At 50.4% G+C, this 23,230-nt stretch overlaps 1 protein-coding gene across 1 annotated transcript in view; it reads right to left on the bottom strand.

Annotated features, from left to right (window-relative positions):
* Positions 1-23,014, bottom strand: part of SEPTIN9 (septin 9) — a 167,276-nt gene extending 144,262 nt beyond the window's left edge. Inside the window, exon 1 of the mRNA XM_077188234.1 lies at positions 22,978-23,014. Within this exon, the coding sequence (XP_077044349.1) occupies positions 22,978-22,999 (22 nt within the window). The 5' untranslated portion in view covers positions 23,000-23,014. The remainder of the gene's footprint in view (positions 1-22,977) is intronic.
* Between the last annotated feature and the right edge of the window lie 216 nt (positions 23,015-23,230).

The raw sequence follows: 23,230 nt of genomic DNA, 5'->3' as shown, positions 1-23,230 counted from the left end.
AGGCACAGCCTGCACATGGAGGGGTCACTGGAGACAGCTGGGGACACAGGGGCTGCAAGGGAGGGACATCTGGGTGCAGATCAGCAAAGGAAGAAGAATCTCTATGCCTCTGAGTCCAGTACAGCCACACTGAAGAAGTTACAGCTTCTCTTCCATTAGATTGAAATCCATTTGCAACATTAACCTCAAAAGGAATACAGTTAAAAAAAAAAAAAAAAAAGGGAAAAAATTCATGTTCATTTCCAATACTAATCAGAAACACGCACTGAAGAATAAAAGACACTTTTCCAGATTCTGTGTAACAGAAACTCTTTACAAAGGAGCTGAGCACAGCTAGAAAAATAAAAAAACCTTAAACCCTAGTGCATGGTTTCATTCTGGATCAAATATCTCTGGCAGCAAAATGAGATTTCACCAGGATGGAGAGATGCTGGTGGGGTGGAGATGCTGGAGGGATGGAGGGAGGGATGCTGTGGCCAAAGAGCGTTGGTTGCAGACTCAGAAGTGCTCCACTACCTTCTCCAACACAGCCTAGATGCACCAACAAGCTGTGTCCAGGTCCAAGGCTGAGCACAGACAGCCTAAAACACCCCCAATTTCCCTTCAATGGGAGCTGGAGCCACACAGCCCTGCTCACCAGCACTCAGAGCCACGAGTTCACACTTAAAAAGAACCCAGCCTGAGTCAAAATCACCCTCAAGGAAACCACCCTCAAATGGAAACCACAGGAAAACTGGCATTAGCAAGATGCATGTATTCCTACCACAACACTTTACTTCAGCAGGTGCCAAAAGCAGTCTAACACTAAAAAAATGTTCCAAAAGCTTGTGCTGATGATAAGAGGCAGCAAGAACTCGGGCCTCAGTTTTTGGGGGGTTAGAAAGGCTTCCCCAGGGCCAGCAGTGCTCTGGCCACAGCAAGGAGCTGTCAGGGAGAAGGGCCAGTCCTGCACATGGTGGGAGAGGGTGACAGGAGACACAGCACTTCAGCCTTGGCTCAAATGTAGGCTTTGATTCAAGTTGTTAACTCAAATTAAACTGCAGTAATTCTCAGGAAATCAATTTTTGCATCCATAAAGCTTAAGGCCAGAAAATTGCCTTGGCTGACCCCAAAACCCCAGAGCACACACTTCTGTCTGGTCAGTGGATTCAAGCTCATGCTTGAAATAAGTCTTGGCTTTTTGGAGAAATCCAATTTCAGTGTCAAGACTTAAACATTGGAGAGATTTCAAGTGCTTTGGCAAGTTGTTCAAGAGCTAAAATGGCCTTCAAACAACACAGAGACTCCCCCTTCTCCCCATGAGTTTATTCTGAGGTGAGTAAGCTCAGTCTTCAGATATTCACTTCATAGAAATAACAAGATCATTTCACCACCCCTCCTGATCATCTGTTCTTTACTGACCACAAATTCCTCACAGCTGATACTCATTCAGAGATAGGCTGGACAATCATGAAAGCACCAAGAAAAAGATTAGCACAAGCAGTTTTTCATACATAATAAAGTGTGTTAGTCATCATCTGTGATCTCTCTGGTTGGAGAGTTCCAGTAATCTGGGCAGTGGTGAAGGTGCCACGTCACCACAGCAGATGACTTGTGCAGATGAATATTCACACCACCAATGTCCACACAAATTGGGAAGAGACTGCAAAAATGAGTCTTTTATACGTGCTGTCAGCTCTGCTGGCTTGGGGGATTCTTTTACTCAGCAGCAGGAGGCAAGGGGAAAGGGTTTGTGTGGGAATAAAAACGGCTCTCCTGAAGCTCTGCTGGTTGGGGATGGGCCTGGTAGCCACCATCAGGTCTAAAATCCCTCCAAGTTCACTGCTTGGAGTTCACTGCTGATGCCAACCAGATTCCCAGAGATCTCCTCCCTCTCAATTTTCTCTGTCTTCACCACCCTCCTCGCTTGCTCACAAGTCCTTATCTGCCAAAATCCAACAGAGAGAAGCAGGACCCAAGAACTGGACTCAATGAACAGGAACCTCGTGGCATTTTCACTAAATGAGGAGGTTTTGAGCTTTTAAAGTCATGGCAAGAGCAGCCTGGACCTGGTCCCATCTGCAGGACCTGCAGCATCCCAGCAGAGGTGGGAAGGAGGGAAAGCATCTGAACCCATCCAAGCTGCAGCCTTGCTAAAGAAGGAAATAACTCTCACTTTAATCGTCAAACTCTTACATTAACCAGCTGCCACAAGAGCTCCAGCAAGCTAGAAACATGTTGATTGATTAACACTAATAATACAAGTGTCCCCAGGAGCCTGAGTGGACAAGGGATAAGGCTCAGCACTCAGAGCACTATGGAAACAAAGGGAAAACAAATAATCAGTGCTCATCCTTCACCCTCCAAAACCCCCCAACATTCACAGCTTCCCTCACCTCCCTCCCTCAGGTTCATGTGGCAATGGCCATGGATTAGCTGGAGAAAACCACGGGCAGATTTGAAGGAGGGGAAAGGAATTTTAAAACTCCAGTGTGGTATTTCCATATGGATCAAATACCCCTGAGGCACCCCACAGCTCTGCTCCCCACTCCCCCAGGCCTGCAATGCTGCAAAATCCTGCTGCAAACCCCCCAGCCCAGTGTCTGCCCCTCTGCTCTGCTCCTGCACCATGTGCAGCTCCAGCACACAAAGCAGCAACGTGGTACTTCAGGTTAAAAACAAAATAAAATTTAAAAATCATCCTTACTTAGAGTTTAAATCAATTTCTTGCCATCTTCCTATAACCTCAATGCAATCACTTTATTTTTTTCTCAGCCCCAGTGACCGCTCACAGCTTCCCTGCTCATTTCACACACACAAAACTCCCAAAATTGTGTTTCAGAGGGTCCCCCTGGCAACAAACACCACTGGATTTATCAAGGGAGCCCTGCAAGCCTGGGGCTGCCATTGGGATGGAATACAGACCCCTTCTGTTGGCCAGGCTCTGCAAGGCAAATGTTGATTTTTCCCAGAGAGGGGTGGGGACGTGCAAGGGAGACAAGCCCAGAACAAAGAGGCAGCAGCTCAGTGGCTGAAGGGCAGCAGACCACAAAGGGCAGGGGTTAAGGGCTCTCCTGAGCCTGGGTGACCCACGGGGGGACCCACGGGGTCAGGACACCCAGAGCAGCCCCAGACACTTTGGAACACCCAGCCCCAGTGAGAACTGCAGGAGAAGCAGGGCAGCCTTTGGGTCTGAGAGCAGCGTCTGACTCTGCAGAGTCAGACGCAGTCAGACTCAGCTCAGCCTGGGCTTTTCCTTGGGTGCAAGTCCCAGTTTCACCCCAAAGTGTCCTTTTCCTTCCTCCCCATCAGAGGTGCCCCACCACAGCCAGGTAACACCTGGGTGAAGGAGCCAGCTCCAGGCCAAGGGGCAGCCAAGGGCCCCTGGTCACTGAATCCCTTCCCAGCCAGAAACTCAGATGAAAATTCAGGGTAAAGATCCACAAACTGCCTGGCCACTCGTTCAAGAACAGGCTGCCTTGGAGGAGTACCAGGATCAAGCAGACAATGGCCACTCTTCCCTCCACACAGATAAATACATTCTAAATGTGCTTCAGGCTGCAAACACTGCCAGAGCCTCCCACCTGAGCAGCCCCAGGGCAGCAGCAGCCTGAACACACCCTGAGCACCACTCAGCTCACACAGTGATGCCCCTGGGGTGCTCTGATGCTGCACAGAATTGCCTGAAAGTCAGAAAGCCCAAACTCCCAAGTGAGGTTCAGCAGCTCCCTACACAACAACCCTGAGCTCAGAATGGCAGTTTCTCCTCTGGGACACCATAAATGCACATTTATCTTTGTCCCCAAGCCCAGCCACATCTCGATTCTCTGCTCCTGTGAGCTGATGCTGCCCTGGGCAGATGCTGAGGTGGGAGGACCAGCTCAGCCATGGGGCAGAGCCAGCTGCAAGCAGAGGAGTCAGAGCTGCTCAGCCACCATCAGCACTCCAACATGACTCCCTGCACGTAGTTTTCCTCCTCCACATACCCTTCCCTGCCTGTAAAATGAGGTGTCAAACACTTCCCCTGGTCAGAGGAGCTGCAGGGATATGTTATTTAATGTTTTTACATTTTAGCTGTACTTTAAAGAATGACTCAGACACTATCTATAGATTCCTGAGATAATGTCCGCTGTCCTTAAACTGGAGAGAAGGGAAATTACAATTTGAGACTACAATGAAGCCCTGGCCTCATAGAATTGAGGGTTTTCTCCTATTAATTCTACCTCAGAAGTAGCCAAGGCAACCCAGCCTCATAAACTAATAACATTCTTTGGTGTTTTTCCTTGTATCTTGCAATTATATTTAATAGTGGCCGCAGCAGGGAAGTTGGAAGAGAACTTCAGCCAAACTTGGGACATATTTGAGTGCCTAATGCTGCAGATCAGCTTTCACTGGAGTTTGCAGAAGTGCCTTTACAAACTTCAGTATAATTCCATCTGGATTTTACAGGATGACCCTCCAACCACTCGTGTAGCTGCTTTTGGGACCATGGTTGTTCTTTCTGACTTGGAGATGGAAGAGAGAGCTCAGTCTGTGAGGGGCCAGTCAACTCCAAGATTAAATTTCTTGTGTGCTCCCCTTCTGCCCCCAGAATCTCTCTAAAAACCATTTCAAGGCATTTGATGAATGAAAGGTTCTCAGAAGTCCCCATGGCCCAGAATCCATCGGAGATCCCCAGCACAGAAGCAGTAATTTCATTTCAAAACAAGATATGGAATCAATAAGTGCCAATATCCTGTTGGGTTGTCCTTTAAAATCTTTGTAAGGGACAAGGGGTGGGCACTGATCTTTTATCTCTGGTGACCAGTGAGAGGACTCAAGGAAACAGCAAAAACTGTGCCAGGGGAGGCTTAGGCTGGGTATTAGGAAAAGATTTTTCATCCAGGGGCACAAACAGGGTCCCCAGGGCATGGTCATGGCCTCAACCCAGCCAGAGCTCAAGAAGAGTTTGGACAATGCTCTCAGGCACAGGGGGGATTTTGGGGCTGTCCTGTGCAGGGCCAGGAGCTGGACTTGATGAACATTGTGTGTCCCACCTCAGAATATTTTTTGATTCTATGAATAAAATAATTCTAGACCCAGCACCTCCCTTTCTGCCAAGCTGCGCTCTAGAGCAGAGCAGCAGGAAAATTAGCAATGGGTTCATTTAAATAAAGCCCAGGTATAAAAACCACCACTCTATGCTACTCCATGATTACACACAACTCTCTCCAGGCACCAAGAGGTCCCAATGCAACTCCTTCTTCTCATGGGCTTCTCCAGCTGCCAGCAAGGGAAGAGCAAAGCACCTGGCACCACCAACCAGCCCAGCCTGGCAAAAGGCAGCGTGAAATCACTCCTGGCACAGGTGAAAACCATCCCAAGTCATGGAGCAGTGCCTGCAGCCTCTGAGGAAGCCTTTCTGGAGAGAAAGAGGGCTCACACAGGAGGCACAAAGCCTATTCTGTGGGTCTGGTGAAAGGCAGCATTGTCCGTGGAACGTGGTGCGCTCGGTGTAACGGAGCTGGCAGCGGAGCCCTGGGCCCCATCCAGAACCCCCCCCAGTCACTCACCCCAACAATCCAGATGTTCAGTCTCCACTGTGCAAATCCTTGCCACAAAAAAGGCACTTGCTGCCACTCCTGAGTCACCCAAACCCTGGTGCACTGACCCTGGCACTGCCGAGCCCCCGCGCTACGCCACGGAGGGATTCCAGAGGGAGTGATGTCCTGAGAAGGCTGGCCTAGAACAGAGGCTGGACAGAGCTAAAGAATAAAATAGGGATTTATTAAAAGGAGCTCCTCAATGGGCAGCAAGGGCGCTCAGACAGGGCTGCACCCAAGATGAACCAAAATGGTCCCAATATGCACGAGCAGGCACAGGGCCTCTCACTGTGATCAGTTCTGCTCCATTTGCATCTTGCAGTTCATTGTCCCATTCCAGCTTTAGCCCATCCAGTCCCATCCTTGTTTTTCTCTCTCCAGCCCACGGGGTTTGTGCTCCTGGGCTGAGATTTGGATCATTTGTCCTTGGTGCCCAGCTGGAGCAGGAATTGTTTTGTCTCCCTGCTCTGTGCACAGAGCTCAGCATCCCCTGATGTGAACCCAGACCCACACACTAAAGCAGCACAGAATGTGAGAAATATAAAAGCTAAACCTGAGGTATCAGGTGGAGCTCCTGAACAGGCACCTTGTGCCATAAGGAGTGAACCACACCGTACCCTGGGGCATGCACAGCCTGCTGCCAGCCACACCTGAGAGCTCCTTCCCTGTCTGGAGGCTCAGGTCACTTCTGATGGCCCCAACACCATGGCCAGAGCTCATTACAGGAGCTGACCTTCCACAAACAGCATCTTCTGCAGCCTGAGCACTCCAGCACCTCCTGTCCAGAGGGGATCCATGGCGCTGCCCCATCCCTCCAGCCCAAACCACCTTTTGTAGCCCTGGCAGGAGCATCACCCAGGCAGGGCCCTCCCTCCCCTCCCCAAGCTGCAGGACTGACATGGGGCCAAGGCAGGATGCTCTGGGGGCTGTCAGAATTCCACCCTTATCTCCAGAGGCTGAGATCATGAGCAGAAAATGTTTCTCTGTTGCCTCAGCCAGCTTCCTGTTGGCACCCCTCTTCCTCTCCACTGAAGCACCTCTCTGTGAGCAGTTGCAGAGCCAGAGAAGAGCATTTTTCCTGTCTGAGACATCAGATTTGTGGCAGTGCCTGTCCTTAGCATGTCCCAGCTGCTCCCCAGCCAGCTGTGCCCTGAGCAGGACAGCAGGACAGCAGCCCCAGCTGCAGGGGATGCTGCTGCCACACCAAGCAGCCACCACACGTTTGATCCTTCCTTCAGCCTCCTGCTTTAGTGCCTGCAGGAAGGATGGGATCAGAACCCGAGATCCCCAGAGGGTTTGGCTCCTCACCCCAGCAGTACCTGGAAGCCACAGCCACCAGGAGCTGGGCTCTGCAGCACTGAGTCACCTCCAGCCCCACATGGAGGGGGAAGATGTGGAATCTCCGGTTCTTTATTGCTAAGGTTGGGATTAAATGCACAAGATGGAATTTCTTGTTTGGATTCAGATGTCTGTTAGTCCTTATCTATGTTACAGTCTCACAAACCCTGAGTTCTACAGCACTTCACTCTAACAAACCAAAAATGGAGCCCTCTCTTTCTGTATAAGGCCTTTTAAGGATAAACTGTCCAATTAAGAAATGACACCTCAATTATTTTTACTTTTAACCCAATATGCAACCACCTGTGGCCCACAATGTGGACTTTTTTATCCAATTACACAAAACCACCCAAACCCATGGAGGAGAAGGTGAAGAAGAAGGAGAAGAAGAAGGTGAAGAAGAAGGAGAAGAAGAAGGTGAAGAAGAAGGACCAGCCTCTGCCCTAAAGCCTCTATCTGGCTTTATATATATTACCATATTCTAAACCCTTAAACTCCAAGTTTTCCACCCTGTGATATCACACACTTCTATTCAAACTCCACACCCACAATCCCAGTTCTGTCATTCCATTTTGGAAGCTTCTCCACAGCCTCAGGTCAGTGCAGTGTTCTCTTGGGGGTCGGTGGCTGGCAGCACAGAAAGTCTGAAATTCTCAGCAGCATTCAGGGTTCCAGCAGGAGGATGGGGTGAATCATCTGCTGGAGAGAGGCTGCAGGGACCAGCTCTGATTCAGAGATACTTTGAGATGGCTCAACTCAGGCAAAATTAAATTCCACCGTGTTTTTTTCCAGACCTTGGTCCTCAGTAATACAGGAAATTATCTCCCTCAGCTCTGAGACCAATGCCAGAATAGGAAGCACTTGGGTTATCTGCATCACCTGAGAAGGAGCAGGGCTCAGGGCACCTGGTGGTGCCCCACACAAACCCAGTGAGACAGCCTGTTCCTCTGTTTCCCAGGCAAAAGGCCACATTTATCCACTTCTATTTATCCATTTATATTTTTATACATGGAAATATTTCTATATTTATCCACATCTTTATCCATTTCTATTCAGTTGATGCTCTGGAGGAACCCAAAGCCCCTCTGTAGGCTCTGCCCAGGTTTACAGGCACAGAGAAGGTCACTGCCACACAGACCTGTGCTCCATGAGAAGGTGACATCCACACCCCTCTCCAGGGGCCACTGTCACCCTTCAGCCCCTAAATTCCCTGTGTCTAAACAAAGCACTGATCTCCAGGGCTCCTGGGCATCTGTCACCATCAGTTTATTCCATGAGAAAGTGAAATTAAAAAAACCCCTGCAGCTGAAACAGTGCTTAATCTTGCAAAGATTATGATGACATGATTTGAAAAGCAGGGGAGGCTGTTCAGCCCCCAAAGCAGAGCTCTCTACTTGGTTTATAGTCTTATTTTGCCCATAATCTGTAGGTAACAGGGCTTGGATGCTTCCAAGGCTTTCTTAGGGGCTGTGTGAAGGCAGCTTTTAATCCAAAGTCTGACCTCCAAGCTGTGTTTTGATCTAAGGGTCCACCATCCATTTCCCACCAGAAATGGGAAGAGAGGTTAGTAAAGATGATGGCAATCCCAAGTGAGGATGAAACATCAGAGATTATTAGAATTCAAATTAATGCAAATACTCTGGAAAAACACAACAACCAAACAAAAAGAGGAGGCTGAGGGGGAGACCTCACTGAGGTCATGAACATCCTCATGAGGGGCATCACAGGGGCAGGTATGATTTCAGCTTTTCTATTTTTCAGGTTTTAGCTCAGGTTTAGCTTTTTTATTTTTTCAGATTCTGTGCTGCTTTAGTGTGTGGGTCAGAGTTTCACATTAGGGGATGCTGAGCTCTGTGCACAGAGCAGGGACACAAAACAATTCCTGCTCCAGCTGGGGACCAAGGACAAATGATCCAAATCTCAGCCCAAGAGCACAAACCCCGTGGGCTGGAGAGAGAAAAACAAGGATGGGACTGGATGGGCTGGAGCTGGAATGGGACAATGAACTGCAAGATGCAAATGGAGCAGAACTGATCCCAGGGAGAGACCCCGTGCCCGGCCGTGCATTTTGGGGCCATTTTGGTTCATCTTGGGTGCAGCCCTGGCTGGGCTCTTGTGCTGCCCAAGGTGCATCCATGAAGCCTTTTAATAAATCCCTGCTTTATTCTTTAGCTCTGTCCAGCCTCTGCTCCAGCTCAGCCTGCACAAGGCATCAGTACAGATCTCTTCACTCTGGGGACAAGTGACAGGACTCAAGGAAATGGCTGGAGCTGAGTCAGGGCAGGTTTAGGTTGGATATAAGGAACAGCTTTTCACCAAAAGGGGGCTGAGCACTGAACAGGCTCCTCAGGGAGGGGGTCACAGCACCGAGCCTGTCTGAGCTCAAGGAGCATTTGGACAATGCTCTCACATGGTGGGATTCTCCTGTGCAGGGCCTGGAGTTGGGCTCAGTAATCCTGGTGGGTTATTTCTGACTAAGCATGTTCTATGATTCTGTGAAAAACTCAAACAGGACACTGTGACCAGGCAAGGACCAGCACAAATGTCTGATTTACACACCAGATTCAAGCCAGTGGGTGTGGGAGGTTCCTATAAAAGATCCACACCCCACATGGGCAGAACTGCCAGGCTGTGCCATCATCAGCTGGAGGAAGAGCTGAGGGTGACAGGTACTCCAGGAGGTGCCTGTAAATGTGGGATGGACCTGACAGCAGGGTGAGGGGTGGGAATCAGGCTGTCAGAGTGCTGTAAATGAGACCAGGAGATGGTTTCCATCAGAGCTGTTCCCTCTGCCAACCCTGCTGCTGTGCCCTGGCTCCCCAGGGGGACACAGCAGCCCCAGTCCAAGGGTTTGTTTGGATATTGTTGTTGGAAATAACCCATCAGGATTGTTGAGTCCAACTCCTGGCCCTGCACAGGACACCCCAAGAGTCCCACTGTGTCCCTGAGAGCATTGTCCAAATGCTCCTTGAGCTCAGACAGGCTTCGTGCTGTGACCCCCTCCCTGAGGAGCCTGTTCAGTGCTCAGCCACCCTTTGGGTGAAAAGCTGTTCCTTATATCCAACCTAAACCTGCCCTCATGTAGGAGCAACGGGGATGGGACGGTCAGGAGGGATGGAGATGAGAGATCTCTGCAGCCAGGACTGGAATTTGGGGTTCATTGCAAAGGGCCTGGGTGCAGGGCCCTGCTGGGAGCTGCCAGCCACAGCTCAGAGCAGGACTGAGAGAAGAGAGGGAGAGAGAGGATGAGAGGGAAAGAGCCTAAAAGTGTAAGAGAGCAGAAGGGTAAGAGAGTAAAAGGGTAAGAGAGCAAAGTTCCCGTTACAATACCATAAATCTTCTTCTGTGCTGAATATTCTGATTCTCACTAACCAATCTAGTACAAGATACAAAACCTACAGCATTTACATACAGCTTGTAAGAATCTACATTACCATACTGTGTTACCCTAAAAAACCCTAAAAACTCCTCTTTGGGCCCCTTCTGCCAAGCTGTAGGGTCTGCTCTGACCCTTGGGCCTGTCTGCAAGCAGAGGGTGTTGTTCCATCAAAAGGGGATCACCTTCAGCTGGCCACACCATTGTTTTCCAGTTGTTCAGTAACTAAGGTGTCTCAAAGCTTGCTTTCATTTCAGTCTCAATTATAGTTTCCATATTCTCAAAATCTTTTGCCAGGCAATCATATTGATAAGCCTTTCCTGTTTCATCTTCCCCAACACCCTCACTCAGCTCCAGCCATTTCCTTGAGTGCTGTCACTTGTCCCCAGAGTGAAGAGAGCTGTCCCTGCCCCTGTGATGCCCCTCATGAGGATGTTCATGAGCACATCCTGCCCCGAGCAGGGCTGCAGCTCCTGCAGGCTGTGTGCACAAGGCAGGGCTCAGCTGTGGATCTCTGAGCCCTCTGCAAGGGGACAAGGTGCCACCTGCCACCTGTGTGTGTGTTTGCTCAGAGAGGAGCACAAACAAACCCACCCTGGCACCCCCTGCTCCCCCAGGAATTCAAACAAGGGCAGCTCCAGATGGGAAGCAGGAGAGTGTGAGCAGCCCTGGGGAGAGCAGAGCCTGTTTGGGCACCCCCAGGCAGCACAGGGAGGGGTGAGGAGGGAGGGGAAAAGCCACAGCTCCAGCTGCACACCTGGGGACACCTCTGCCAGCACAGACCTGCGCAGGCTGAGGGCTCCCACCAGCCAGGGTGGGTCACACTGGCTCTATTTCAGCCTTTCCTGTAGGCAAAACAGAGCCTCCAGCCTCCTTAGCTCCCTGCAACAAGGCCCTGCCACCTCCCTGGGCTGTCCTGTGCAAGCCCTGTGTCCTTTGCCACCCTCTGACCCAGGCTCCTGCTCACACCTGAGCTGTGGGAAGCACTCCTGAGCCCTGTGTGCCTCCCAGGAGCAGCCTGTGCAGCACCTGGAGGGGCTCTGGACACAGAAATCCTGCCCCAGGGCTAGGGACAAGGACACTGCTTATTTTATAGCTTGTATTTTAGCCAGGACTAAGGTGAGGGTTTGCTCCTGGCTCAGCAGGAGTGTGTGACTGTGCCCTGCACCAACCTTCCAGATCCTTCTCCTGTGTTACAGCCTCTGCCAACAGCAGCCCCAACACCATCCACCAAGGAAGAGCTGCAGCCTATAGAAGGGTCTAATGAAAACCCTGCAATAATCAGCACCCAGCATATTGCCATGGGAGCCTTTTCTGCCTCATCTCCATTCCCATATTTGTATTCAGGGCCCAAAGGAGATGAAAGGCTCAGTAAGATCTGAACATTAATCCACACACATTATGAAACATCTTTTTACTATTCCCTCTCCATCACAGCTCAAGCACAAGGCTCTTGCTTTTCCCACAATGAGCTCTAAAAACAAAACCAAACACACAAAACACAGCCACAGACACCTCCTCCCCTCCACAAATACTTTAAAAGAGATGCATTTAAATCATGGTGATGATTTCCTGGAGAGTGGCTGCTCCATGAAGGACCAGGCACAGCAGAGGAAGCTCTGAAACCTCCCCAGATGGATCAAGCTCATCCTTGCCCAGATTAACTAATTTGTCCCAACACTAACTGCAGGATCAGCTGTCAGGGAATCTCACATCACTGCTGGGAGGTTTATCTGACACAAAACCCACCAGGGGAAAGAACTCAGAGCCTCTTGCAGCTGCCAAGCAGGATGAGGAGACCACCCAAGCCACAGCACCAAGAGCCTTCCCCAGCCCTCAGATGTGGGGCTCCACAACTGGGGCATCTCACTTGTCAAACAGCAGTTTGGGAAAGCGTTCACAGATGCAGTTGGAGCTGAATGGAAATGAATGTCCAAGGGTAATGAGCTGCAGTAATGGCAGTCCTTCAGTAGATAACAGCTCTGAGAGTCACAGCTTACCTGCTAACAAAAATAAATCAAGAAATTAAAAAAAAACAAGCACTTGAAACCCTGTGGTGTGGTGGTTCTGAGGCAGTTTGGGCACAACTCAAACTCACATTTCTCAGCGTTATCACCAGTTTTATAAAACATGCTCTAAAACACGTGAAGGCAGGACACCAGAGGGGAAAAAGCCCTGCATGAGGCACAGTGGGCTGCAAGAACTCATGGGGAAGATCTGGATTTAAGGATTTCTAACAACTGACCTCAGATAAGGACACTGCAGCACATGTGACTTCTATCACTGGAACACTGAAAATCAGTGAGCTTGAAAACCTTCCCCAAAGCAAAGAGGACGAGGAGAGTGAGGCCTGGACTGGTGACATCATCAACTGCAATGCTTCAAATTAAATTCCATGCTGGCAAAGAATGTTCCATCCTCCTTCCTACTGATGAAAATGTACCTAGATTTTGCTTTTAAGTTTGAAAGTTAATTGAAAGTCGTCTTGGGAGAATGATGGAAGTTGAAAATGCAGAGAGCAAAGGGTGACCTGGTGACCTTTGCTGAAAGACCTTTCCAAGGTGCTGGTGGCCCCCATCTCAACCTGGCCAGGTTGAGGGCTCCCACCAGCCAGGGTGGGTGACATTTGCTCTTTTTCAGCCTTTCCTGGAGGTAAAACAGAGCCTGCACCAACCCCCTGCCACCTCCCTGGGCTGTCCTGTGCGAGTCCCCTGTCCTGACTTGTCCTGCTCCAAGGCCTGCTCTCCTCTCTGTACGTGCCCAGGCACTCACAGCTCGGCACTGAGTCACCCCACAGGGCTCAGGGAGCTCGTCCTGCTTCCTTTGTTTACTGTCCCCATCACACAAAGCTGCAGGCAATCCCCATTTCCCGGGATAGCATCAGGGCTGGAGCCAACGTGGCCCGGGGGCTGCTCCCGGGAGTGCTCCCAGATTCCCTGGCAGGGCCACCAGGGACGTGACTCTGGCAGAGCTGAGGGAACGAGGCAGTGTCAGGGACCCTCTGTCCCCAGCAGCTGCTCTGGGCTCAGCCCCATGAGGCCAAGCCTGTCCCCAAGGGAGGCAGTTTGTCCCTCAGCACACCCAGAATAGCAGCACTCCCACTCCAGGAAATTATGGATTTTCTGGAGCATTACTGTGACCTTTTTAATTTCCATTCTGCCTTTTGCTGTCTCCTCCCCTACACTCCTTCTCTAAACAAATCTTGAAGCTGTACAAAGTGTTTCCTGTAAATAATACTCATCTGGCATGGACAAAGGGAAGGGAAAAAAACCCTAGCAGCAGAAAAAAGGGTTTTTGCTGCTAGTTCCAACTTGCAATCATCCCTCCCGTTTAACTTCCATTTGTTTGACCAGGGAGCAATGAAGGCAGCACCGTGTTTGAGGGAAATGGAGGGGACAGTGACATACTCTGGCCATCAGATTTGAAGCTGAAATGAGAACTTCAGGCCATGGAAATGAGCGATATTGTGCTTCAGAGTGTGCAGTGATCAGTGCTGAAACTCAGGCAAGAACTTCCCAAGTGTCGGAGCTCAGCTCATCCCTCCGGGTGTCCAGAGTTGCCAAGGACCCCACCAGGGGGCTCAGAGACCCTGGCACAGCCCAGAGCACCTGGGGATTTGATTGTGACCCCTGGAGCAAGTTACCAGCTTTGTATGAGGGCATGAAAGTCACACGGGTTTGAATGGTGTGATAACAAAATGATCACAGGGTGAAAATGCAGATTTTAGGATTTTTGGTAAGGGGGTTATAGGGAAAGATGGAGGAACTTGGGTGTGTCCAGCCTTTCTCCTTCTTCTCCTTCTCCTTCTTCTTCTTCTTCTTCTTCTTCTTCTTCTTCTTCTCCATTTTCTGCTGTGATGCTGGCACTGGGGTTGGTTTAGAGTAGAAGTGCACAGGTGATAGGTATTGGGAATTAAGTGTAAATATGTTCTATGTAGTTTGTGGTATAAAATGACACCACCACCTCAGGGGCAGTCAGAGTGCCTGTGGCTGCCCTGCTGAGCAGATCTCAGCTGGGCAGAAAGAAAATGTTATAGATAAGAATTAATAAACAACCTCAAGATGGAACAGTGAAGAGTCCAGACTCGTTCTTCAGCGGCGCAGGCTGGAGCAGAGACACCTGCACATCTGGGGCAGCAATGATCAACCAAAACCCGAGGCCCAAGGAGCCCCTTCCTGCCCAGCAGTCACTGTTCTCACAAGTGAACAGCACTGGATGAAACCTTTCCTTTCCCAGGCTCTGGTGCCATGCCCCACGAATGCCAGCCCTGTGAGAGGCTCCCCTGAGCAGTGACACAGCAGGAAGCAGCTTCCCAGGCTGTCCCCTCTGGAACCAGGCCTTGAAAGGGTGTCCTGGGCTGTCCTTGTCCCCAGGCAGTCACTGTGGGAACAGGCTGAGTCACCAGGGGCCGTGCTGCCTCTCCCAGGGCTGTGGTCCCACAGGGAGCCAGGGCTGCACGGGCTCAGCTGCTCCTCCTGAGGATGCCAGGGGAGCTCCCTGGTGTGGCTGTGGCACCCCAAGGGACAGCTGTCCCCTGCAGGCCACCTCTGCCTGCTTTGTGTGAGCTCCCTGGCCTCACACATCTGCCCCATGGGTTAAATCCTCACCAATCACTGCAATACAAAGCCCTCTCCCCTTCCACAGACTTTTCCTTGGATTTGGATCCCAGCTTGTGCAGCAAACCCCAAGACAGCCCTGGTCTCAGAGGTGCAGGCAAAGCACCCCTCTGGCTGTCAGAGCTGCTTTTTGGGATGTCCCTGCAGCATCTCCCCATTCCCTGGGCCACCACTTCTCCCTGCTCAGCCCAGGTGGTCACAGGAACAGAATGGGTGTTTTGGGGAGCAGAAATCACCTCACTGGGCCCCACAGGAGCTTTCATTGTGTTCTGCAAATGTCTGCATGTTTTTTGTGGTTTGTTATTTGTCTTTCTCCCCAGGCTGGATTTCCCTGCTTCTCCAAACTGTTTTCTAACAGATGTTGGGATGTTTTTCCTACCTGGAGCAAAGCTCTACCCCTGCCCACACATGCCACCAATCCCAGAAACAGCAGAACACCCAACCAAACCCATCACAGCCCTGATCTGGCCACCCCAGCACAGCACAATGCTGCCACAGGAGGGTTTTTCATTAACAAGGCTCCATCAATCATCACAAGCCATCAGAAACATGTGATGGCACATTGCATTTACATCTCTGGCAATACATTCTGTCAGCACAGGAATGAAATAAAACAATTGTGCCTTTTGATTGGGCTTCTCACGGTCCCACCTCGGGTTTTACAGCAAGGAAGGGCGGAGGAAATTCTGCCAGGACTGATGCCAAGTGCCATCAACAGCTCCTGATATCTGCTAAGCCACAAAAACCCTCTGTGAGGCCCTGCAGAACACTCTGTCCAGAGATCAAGGTGCTTTCATCCAGCAGAGGCTACCACAATCCGTAACACTCAGGAAAATTACAGGCTTCACTACCCCAAGAAAGGACGGGCAGATTAGAAATCGAATTCTCTGAAGAATACAACTTTTTCTTTTTAAAAGCAATCAGAAGAATGGTTCATTGTTTAAGGTATTAACTGCACAGTGCAGACCTGAGCCTCTTAGTCACAGTGTTGGTTTGGGAGCTCTCAGGACTTTTGCTGCTCAGAGTGACCCCAAGATGTGTTTGAAAGTCTCTTTTTCCAGCCCAGCGCTTGAAGAAGGAGTCAGAGCTCTTCAGTTCTTGGTCTCAAAGTTGTTTATTGTTCCTTATCTATGAAATTCCTTCTCCTGACCTGCTGAGGTCCACTCAGCAAGACAGTCAGAGGCACTGTGCCTGTCCCCAGGGTGGTGTTATCTTTTTATACTAAAAACTACCTGTGCAATGTTTACAATTACTTCCCAATACCTATCACCTATGTTAGACAGGGAGCTTCTACTCTAAACCAATCCAAAAGTGCCAACATCACAGCAGAAGATGGAGGCCAAGAAGAAGAAGGAGAAAGGCTGGACACACACCCAGATTCCTCCATCTTGCCCCCCTGAATCCCCATTCTAAAAACTGCAAAAAATCTATTTTTCACTTTGTGATAAATTCACTATCATTCTACTTAAACTTTCATGGCTTGTAATTCTTCATATAAGGTTGGTAATTGTTCTTTCCAAGGGCTAAATCAAAGGCACAGGGGTCTGGGGCTCTGTGCCAAGGTCTCTGAGCACCCTGGGCAGGGGCTGGAGTCCTCCAGGGCAGCCAGAGGGATTTCCTGGGTTTTGACAGGGAGCAGCACTGCCCTGTTCGTGTAGGAATATAAGAAATATGGGCTCTTGCTCTGCTCCCCAGCACGCACAGTCATGGAGAAACTCAGGGATGTGGGGTGGGAAGGACATGCCTGCTTTTCCCTGGATCCCCCCACACTCTGGACAAAGGTAGCTGCTCTCTCTGAGCATCTTTAAATGTTCTTACAGCCCAAGCAACAATCCCAGGGCACCAGCCAGTGGGAACATCAAAATCACTGTCCTGCATGTGGCAGAGCAGGGAACAGCACACTGTGATGGATCAAGGGGTTAAAAACTATAAATAAATTAAGGGAGTTGGGGGTGAAAACCCATCAGAGAAACGTGTGATTGTTGTGAATGTCACAGTGAGCTGCTCCTCACTGGTTCAAAAATGTGAGAGATGAGTATGGACAAGTTGGAGATGTGGTTGTCCAAAAAAGAGCAAGGCTTTGCCATGCAGGGTTTGCCAGCATTTTGTTTGTTATGGGGCTGAAAGCAAGGATGAGGAGCTGTGGATGTTTGGTATCAAGCAGCTTTCCCGTGGGTCTGGGTGATGCAGATCATTCCTGGCAGCTGACCCAGCCAACCTGCAGAGCTTTCAGCATCCTGAAAATAATGCCAAGCCCTTTGTCTGTGCAGGAGCCTCCTGCTGTTCTGGGATTATAAAAAAACAAGTTTATTTTGCAGTCCTGGGGATTTTCCTTCCTGCTGTTTCAGCAGCACCAGGTAACAGCACCACAAACCCACACCAGGAGCACCCCACAGGTGTTCCTGGGGAATCACTCCTCCCTGGCACTGCCATGGGCTCCAAAACTCTCTCCTCACCCTTTTTTCCCCTTTCACATCCCCCTCACTCTCACTCAATGCAAGTTTTGGGGAGGAAGAGCTAGCTGAGAGTTTGAGCTGAAAAACAATGGTTTGTGTGGTTTTTTTTTTTAATGTATTTCAAAACAAATTATTTTGAATTTCTGTTCCAATGACAATCTAAAATTAAATCAATGTTTTTGTTGGATCCGAGCAGTATTTTTTCCTTGATGTTGCAGTTTGGCCAGCGAACTAGAGGAAAAAAAAAGTACAAAAAAATCAGGTCTAGCAACTCTTTTTATTTTTCCCCAGCTCAGCCACAGGCAGAGCCAGTTCAGTGACAGGAGATGGGGTCGGGTTCAGGAGCAAACAATGGGTTCTGCAGACACCAGGTCACCCCTGCCCCACCCAGCAGCTTTTATGGCCGGGTGTTAAAAGCCTTTGAGGGATCCACACCACGTCTCTCCCTGCAGTATCAGCCTAAAAAAGACCCAATTTCAGCTTTTCCAGCCCATTTCTGACCAGCTACAGCCAGACATGGACTGAGGTCCCCCCAGCACACAGAGCTTGGCCAGTGACAGCCCTTGAGGATTATTTTGGGTCTGTGCAGGGCTGTTTTGATGAGCTCCCTCACTGTGCTGGGTGAGGACTTGCTGTGGCATGGGTCCCAGTGCTGCCACAGCTCCTGGCCAGCCCAGCTGGAGCTCCTGTGGTATTTGCAGGGGTCCCCAGGATGAAGGAGGAATTGAGAATCTGACTCCATGTTCTAAGAAGGCTAATTTATTATTATATTATAATATATATTATATTATATTATATTATATTATATTTCATATTATATTATATTTCATATTATATCATATTTCATATTATATTATATTATATTATATTATATTATATTATATTATATTATATTATATTATATTATATTATATTATACCAAACTAAAGAATAGAGAAAGGACACAGACAGAAGGCTTAACAAGAATGATCATGAAAACTCGTGACTGCTTCCAGAGTCCCGACACAGCTGGACTGTGATTGGTCATTAAGTAAAAACAATTCACATGAAACCAATCAAGCATTCACCTGTTGGATAAACAACCTCCAGACCACGTTCCAAAGCAGCAAAACAGGGAGAAGCAATCAGGTAATTATTGCTTTCATTCTTCTCTGAGGCTTCTCAGCTTCCCAGGAGAAGAAATCCTGGCGAAGGGATTTTTCAGAGAATGTGACAGTGACAAGCTGCCATGCTTCTCTTCCCTCCCTGGATGTCCTGGAGCACAAACCTTTGGTGGGGCACAAACCCAGCCACACCTTTACCTGCCCACAGGTGCACAGCACCTGCAGGAGCCCCGTGGTGCCACCTCCAGGGACAGGATGGGGCTGGGCAGGAGGGGACCCTGCACGCTCCAAACCAACCATCAGAGGACAGAGCTGCTCCCCAAAGCTTCTGAGATGGGATCACAGAATGGTTTGGGGTGAAATGGACCTTAAAGGTGATCTCATTGCAATCTCTGCCATGGGACACCTTCCCCAAGACCAGGTTGCTCAGAGCCCCATCCAACCTGGCTGGAGCATTTCCAGGGTTGAGACAGCCACAAATTCTCTAGACAGCAGCAGCAAATCCAATTTGATTTATAGTCTATTTCCCATGTTTTATAGGGAATCATTTAACGAGTCACAATATGGGAAAATCCTCCCTCAGTGATGGAATCACAGCTCCTGCTGTTCTTCCTGTAATTTTTCCTACAGCTTTAGCTCATATATAAAGACTTATTTCTCCCTAAGTGCCTAAGCAATAAATTAGGAGTCTGCAGCTCATGTAAGGGTGGGTGACACATAAGCACTGTGAATAATTCTGGTGGTACTGTAATTCTGGTGATCCTTATTTTAGTGAGTGCCAGCATCTCACATAAACCTGAAACTGAAACCATCCTTCGCCAAAACCATTCACACCATCCTTGAAAATACCTAAAAATCATCATGTCATTTATCACAAATCCTGCCTATTGCTTCTTTGGCCTATGCAATTGGGCTTGAGTAATGGAAAGTGAGAATCAAAAAATCCTTAAAAAGTAGAATTCCAGGGCAAGTTTGCCTTCAGCAACTGAAATAACAGACATCCCCACGGCACACAGTGAGAGCTGGCTTCAGTAGAAGTTATTGCTGTGCAAAATCCCTGTTTCATGCTCTCCCCTCCTCCTGCTGCTGCTGCCAGGAGTTCCAGGAACAAAAGCAGTGCCAGGATGAGCCCCAGGTGCCCGTGGCTATGGCACAAAGGTCTCACTGAGCCTTTCTGCTCCCAAGAGCTGAGGCACACCAAAGTAAACTCCTCATACGTGGTGTGTGCTCAGAAGTCACAGCAGATGGGTTGGGATTGCCCTTGAAGTGCTTTAGGGAAGGTAAATCTTGCCTAGGGCAGGGCACAGCCCAGCAACAGGAGAGCACTGCCCATGGGGGAGGATGGAGCTGGAGGTTCAAACAAGGTTCAGGGGGACCCAGACCACAAAAGAGATTCAAAGTAAGCCAGAGAGGGACAAATCAGACCAGACATAACAAGTACTCAGCCTCAAATGCTGTTTAGATGTCCATTTCTTTTTCCTTTGCCATCATTTTCAGGAGTTTCTCAACCAGGCACTGCATTTCCAGCCTGCCAGAGGCTGTCACCATCAGCTTTTGCAGCTGAGAAGTGACTTTGTCACATCCCCAGCTCCCCTGACAGAGAGCAGAGAGCCCAGAGGCTCTGCAGCACCCTGCACATCCATGTCTTGGAGAAGCAATCTGGATTCCCAGGGAAATTCCCCCAAACAAGTGACCATGGCTGTGCCCAGAGCTGTGAACACACCAGCCATGCAGGGCTGGCTCCACCTCACAGGGGTAGCAGCTCTCCAAGGTGGCCTCCTCAGTGCCAGGGGTGACTCCTCCACCTTCATCCACCTTAAAATCCTAAATCAAGGAGATTTATTCTTCTCCCTAAATCAGGGAGATTTACTGGAGGCAGCACCCAAAGCGAAGCCTTTGCAAGCCAGAGCAGCTCAGCAGCACTGCCCCTGATCTTTGCAAGGTGTGAGGTGTTTGTAAGGAGTGTGAACTGTCCTGCTGCTTCCAGCAGTGTGTTCTGGGCACGGCAGCTCTGTTCTTTTTGTTTAAACAGCTGCACCAGCGAAATCTCACAGCAGTGTTTCCAAAATACAACCACAGCCCCTGTGAAGCAAAGGTAGTGCCCAGATGTCAGCACAGCTGTACCAACGAGGGTTTGGGCATCAACCAGAGACACTTCAGGGGCTTTGCAGTGCCCCAGCCCCACCCCAAACAAGCAAAGCAGGTGAGGAACCTTGGGCTCATCTGCAAGGAGTCACAACAGCAGGTGACAGAGAAATTCAAAATAATTTATTTTGAAATAGCAGCTTTTCTGTGTAGACACACAGATTGTGGGGATTGGGATGGGGCTGTGTGTGGCACAGTTTGGGGTCATTGGGCTGTGTGTGGCACAGTTTGGGGTCATTGGCAGTGGGGCTGTGTGTGGCACAGTTTGGGGTCATTGGGCTGTGTGTGGCACAGTTTGGGGTCATTGGCAGTGGGGCTGTGTGTGGCACAGTTTGGGGTCATTGGGCTGTGTGGGGCACAGTTTGGGGTCACTGGGCTGTGTGGGGCACAGTTTGGGGTCACTGGCAGTGGGGCTGTGGCCCAGCCCCATCCCCAGTGTGTGCAGCTGTGAGCAGCAGGTGAGCAGCACTGACAGCAATGAGCCATGGAGTGCCCAGGTGTGCTGAGCAACCACCCAAGGGAGCAGAGGGCACACAGGGGCAGTGCAGGAACACCAGGGGTGTAAAAGGTTGGTAAAGAACAAGAAGGACAGATGCTTGCAGCCTTCTGAAGCGGTGTGGAGCTACTCTGTATGGGTTGAAGCCTTCTGATATTGTACTGTGACACTGTGTGTATGGTGGCTGTCTCAACTGTGACATTTCTGTGTGTAGTTGTACAGAAATGTGCAGTTGTATCCAGACCTCTCCTTGCACTGCTGCTCCCTGCTCCCACCACCTCAGGAGGCCACAACAAATGACAGGTTTCCCCACACGCAGTGCACACCCATTAATACCCAGTTGAATCACTTACAACGTGCTAATCATCACACTCAGACTGTCTCAGGTTCCCGGCACACAGCCCTAATAAACCCTCCCGGCAGCCCATTCAGCAACGCTAATGAGAGAAGAAAAATACGCACGAGAGAAAGGTTGCTAATTAATTTTAACCATAAACAGGCAGCAGCATCACAGAGTGAATTTTCTGAGTGAAGCCAAACCAGTGAATTTTCTGAGTGAAGCCAAAGCCCAGCTCCTGTGGCTCATGAGCTCAGGCAATGGTGTGGCTCAAGTGACCGGCAGCTGCCACCAGCACCCTGAGAGGTGGCCAGACCCACGATCTGGGGTGTTAGGAGGACGCTGGCATGATGACACCATGTCCCCACAGTGGCCAGGCCAAGCCAGGGCAGAACTTGGCTTGCAGAGCACAGCCACAGGCGGGTGCCTGGAGCAGAGCAGAAATCAGCTGCAGAGCAAAGTCCAGCAGCTGCAGGAGCTGCCAGAGGCACCTGAGCTTTACGAGGTGAGCAGGGCACCTCTCACAGGAGACCTGTTCACTCCGTGGTGCACCCAGGCTCTTCCTGGGACAGGATTTCACAGGGAATTCAGAGGAACAACACCAGGCGTGATTGCACACCCTGTGTGAGCAGGGAGGAGGGAGCAGAGGGCACAATGCCCTCACCACATAGGGCACGGCCGGCAAAGCCAGGAGGGGGAGAAGGGAGGACAGAGAATAGATGGGAGAATAGAGAAGAGTCCCCCAGCATGAGGGGATCCCATAAATTGGCCAATTGATGGCTACTTCCAGCCCGTTTGGAGACTCCCAGGGCAGGCAGTGTCACACAGCCCTGTTCCCGTGTCACGCTGCCGCTCGGTGCTGGATGTCACCCGTGCTGGCACAGGTGTCCCCAGTGCCTCCCGATAACAAAGTCCGACTCCCCAGTGCCGGGCTCTGCCTGGAACGAGCCGCCCCGCTGCTTTTGCTTTGCTTTTTAAGCCTTTTCCACTGGTTTATACACAGTGAAACAGCTGCAGAGCGCTCACAGCCGGGACGGATGGTGCACCTCGTACCTGGGGGGGTTTAACCTTTTCCTTTTCCCAGCACAGACACAAAGGGAGAGGCGAGAGCACAATGCCCTCACCCCACAGGGCACGGCTGGCAAAGCCAGGAGGGGGAGAAGGGAGAATAGGGAATAGATGGGATCCCCCAGCATGGGGGGATCCCATAAATTGGACAATTGATGGGTACTTCCAGCCCGTTTGGAAGCTCCCAGGGCAGGCAGTGTCACACAGCCCTGTTCCCGTGTCACGCTGCCGCTCGGTGCTGGATGTCACCCCTGCTGGCACAGGTGCCTTCCGATAACAAAGTCCGACTCCCCAGTGCCGGGCTCTGCCTGGAACGAGCCGCCCCGCTGCTTTTTGCTTTGCTTTTCAAGCCTTTTCCACTGGTTTACACACAGTGAAACAGCCAGGACGGATGGTGCACCTCGTACCTGGGGTTTTTTCGAACCTTTTCCTTTTCCCAGCACAGACACAAAGGGAGAGGCGAGAGCAGAGGGAGGCTCACCTGAATACGAGGATTTCTTCATGCCGTCGCTCCGGGCTGGGACATGGGAGCAGGGCCGGGTGCGGTGCGCGCTCCCGGGGGTGCCGCGATCCTTTGGGAGCGGCGGGGACGCGCACGGAGCCACCGCATCCGAGCGTGGCTGCGGCCGAGGGGCTTTGCCAGCCTCACGCACACCTTTGCCAGCCTCTCACACGCCGCTGAGGGCTGTTCCAAGTCTGCTGGCACGGGCAGGGGAAGAGCAGGGCTCAGCCTC

Source organism: Agelaius phoeniceus, chromosome 19, assembly GCF_051311805.1.
Source record: "Agelaius phoeniceus isolate bAgePho1 chromosome 19, bAgePho1.hap1, whole genome shotgun sequence".
Taxonomy (NCBI): Eukaryota; Metazoa; Chordata; class Aves; order Passeriformes; family Icteridae; genus Agelaius; species Agelaius phoeniceus.
The sequence above is the reverse complement of the archived record's forward strand: the minus strand, read 5'-3'. Positions and strand labels throughout refer to the sequence as shown.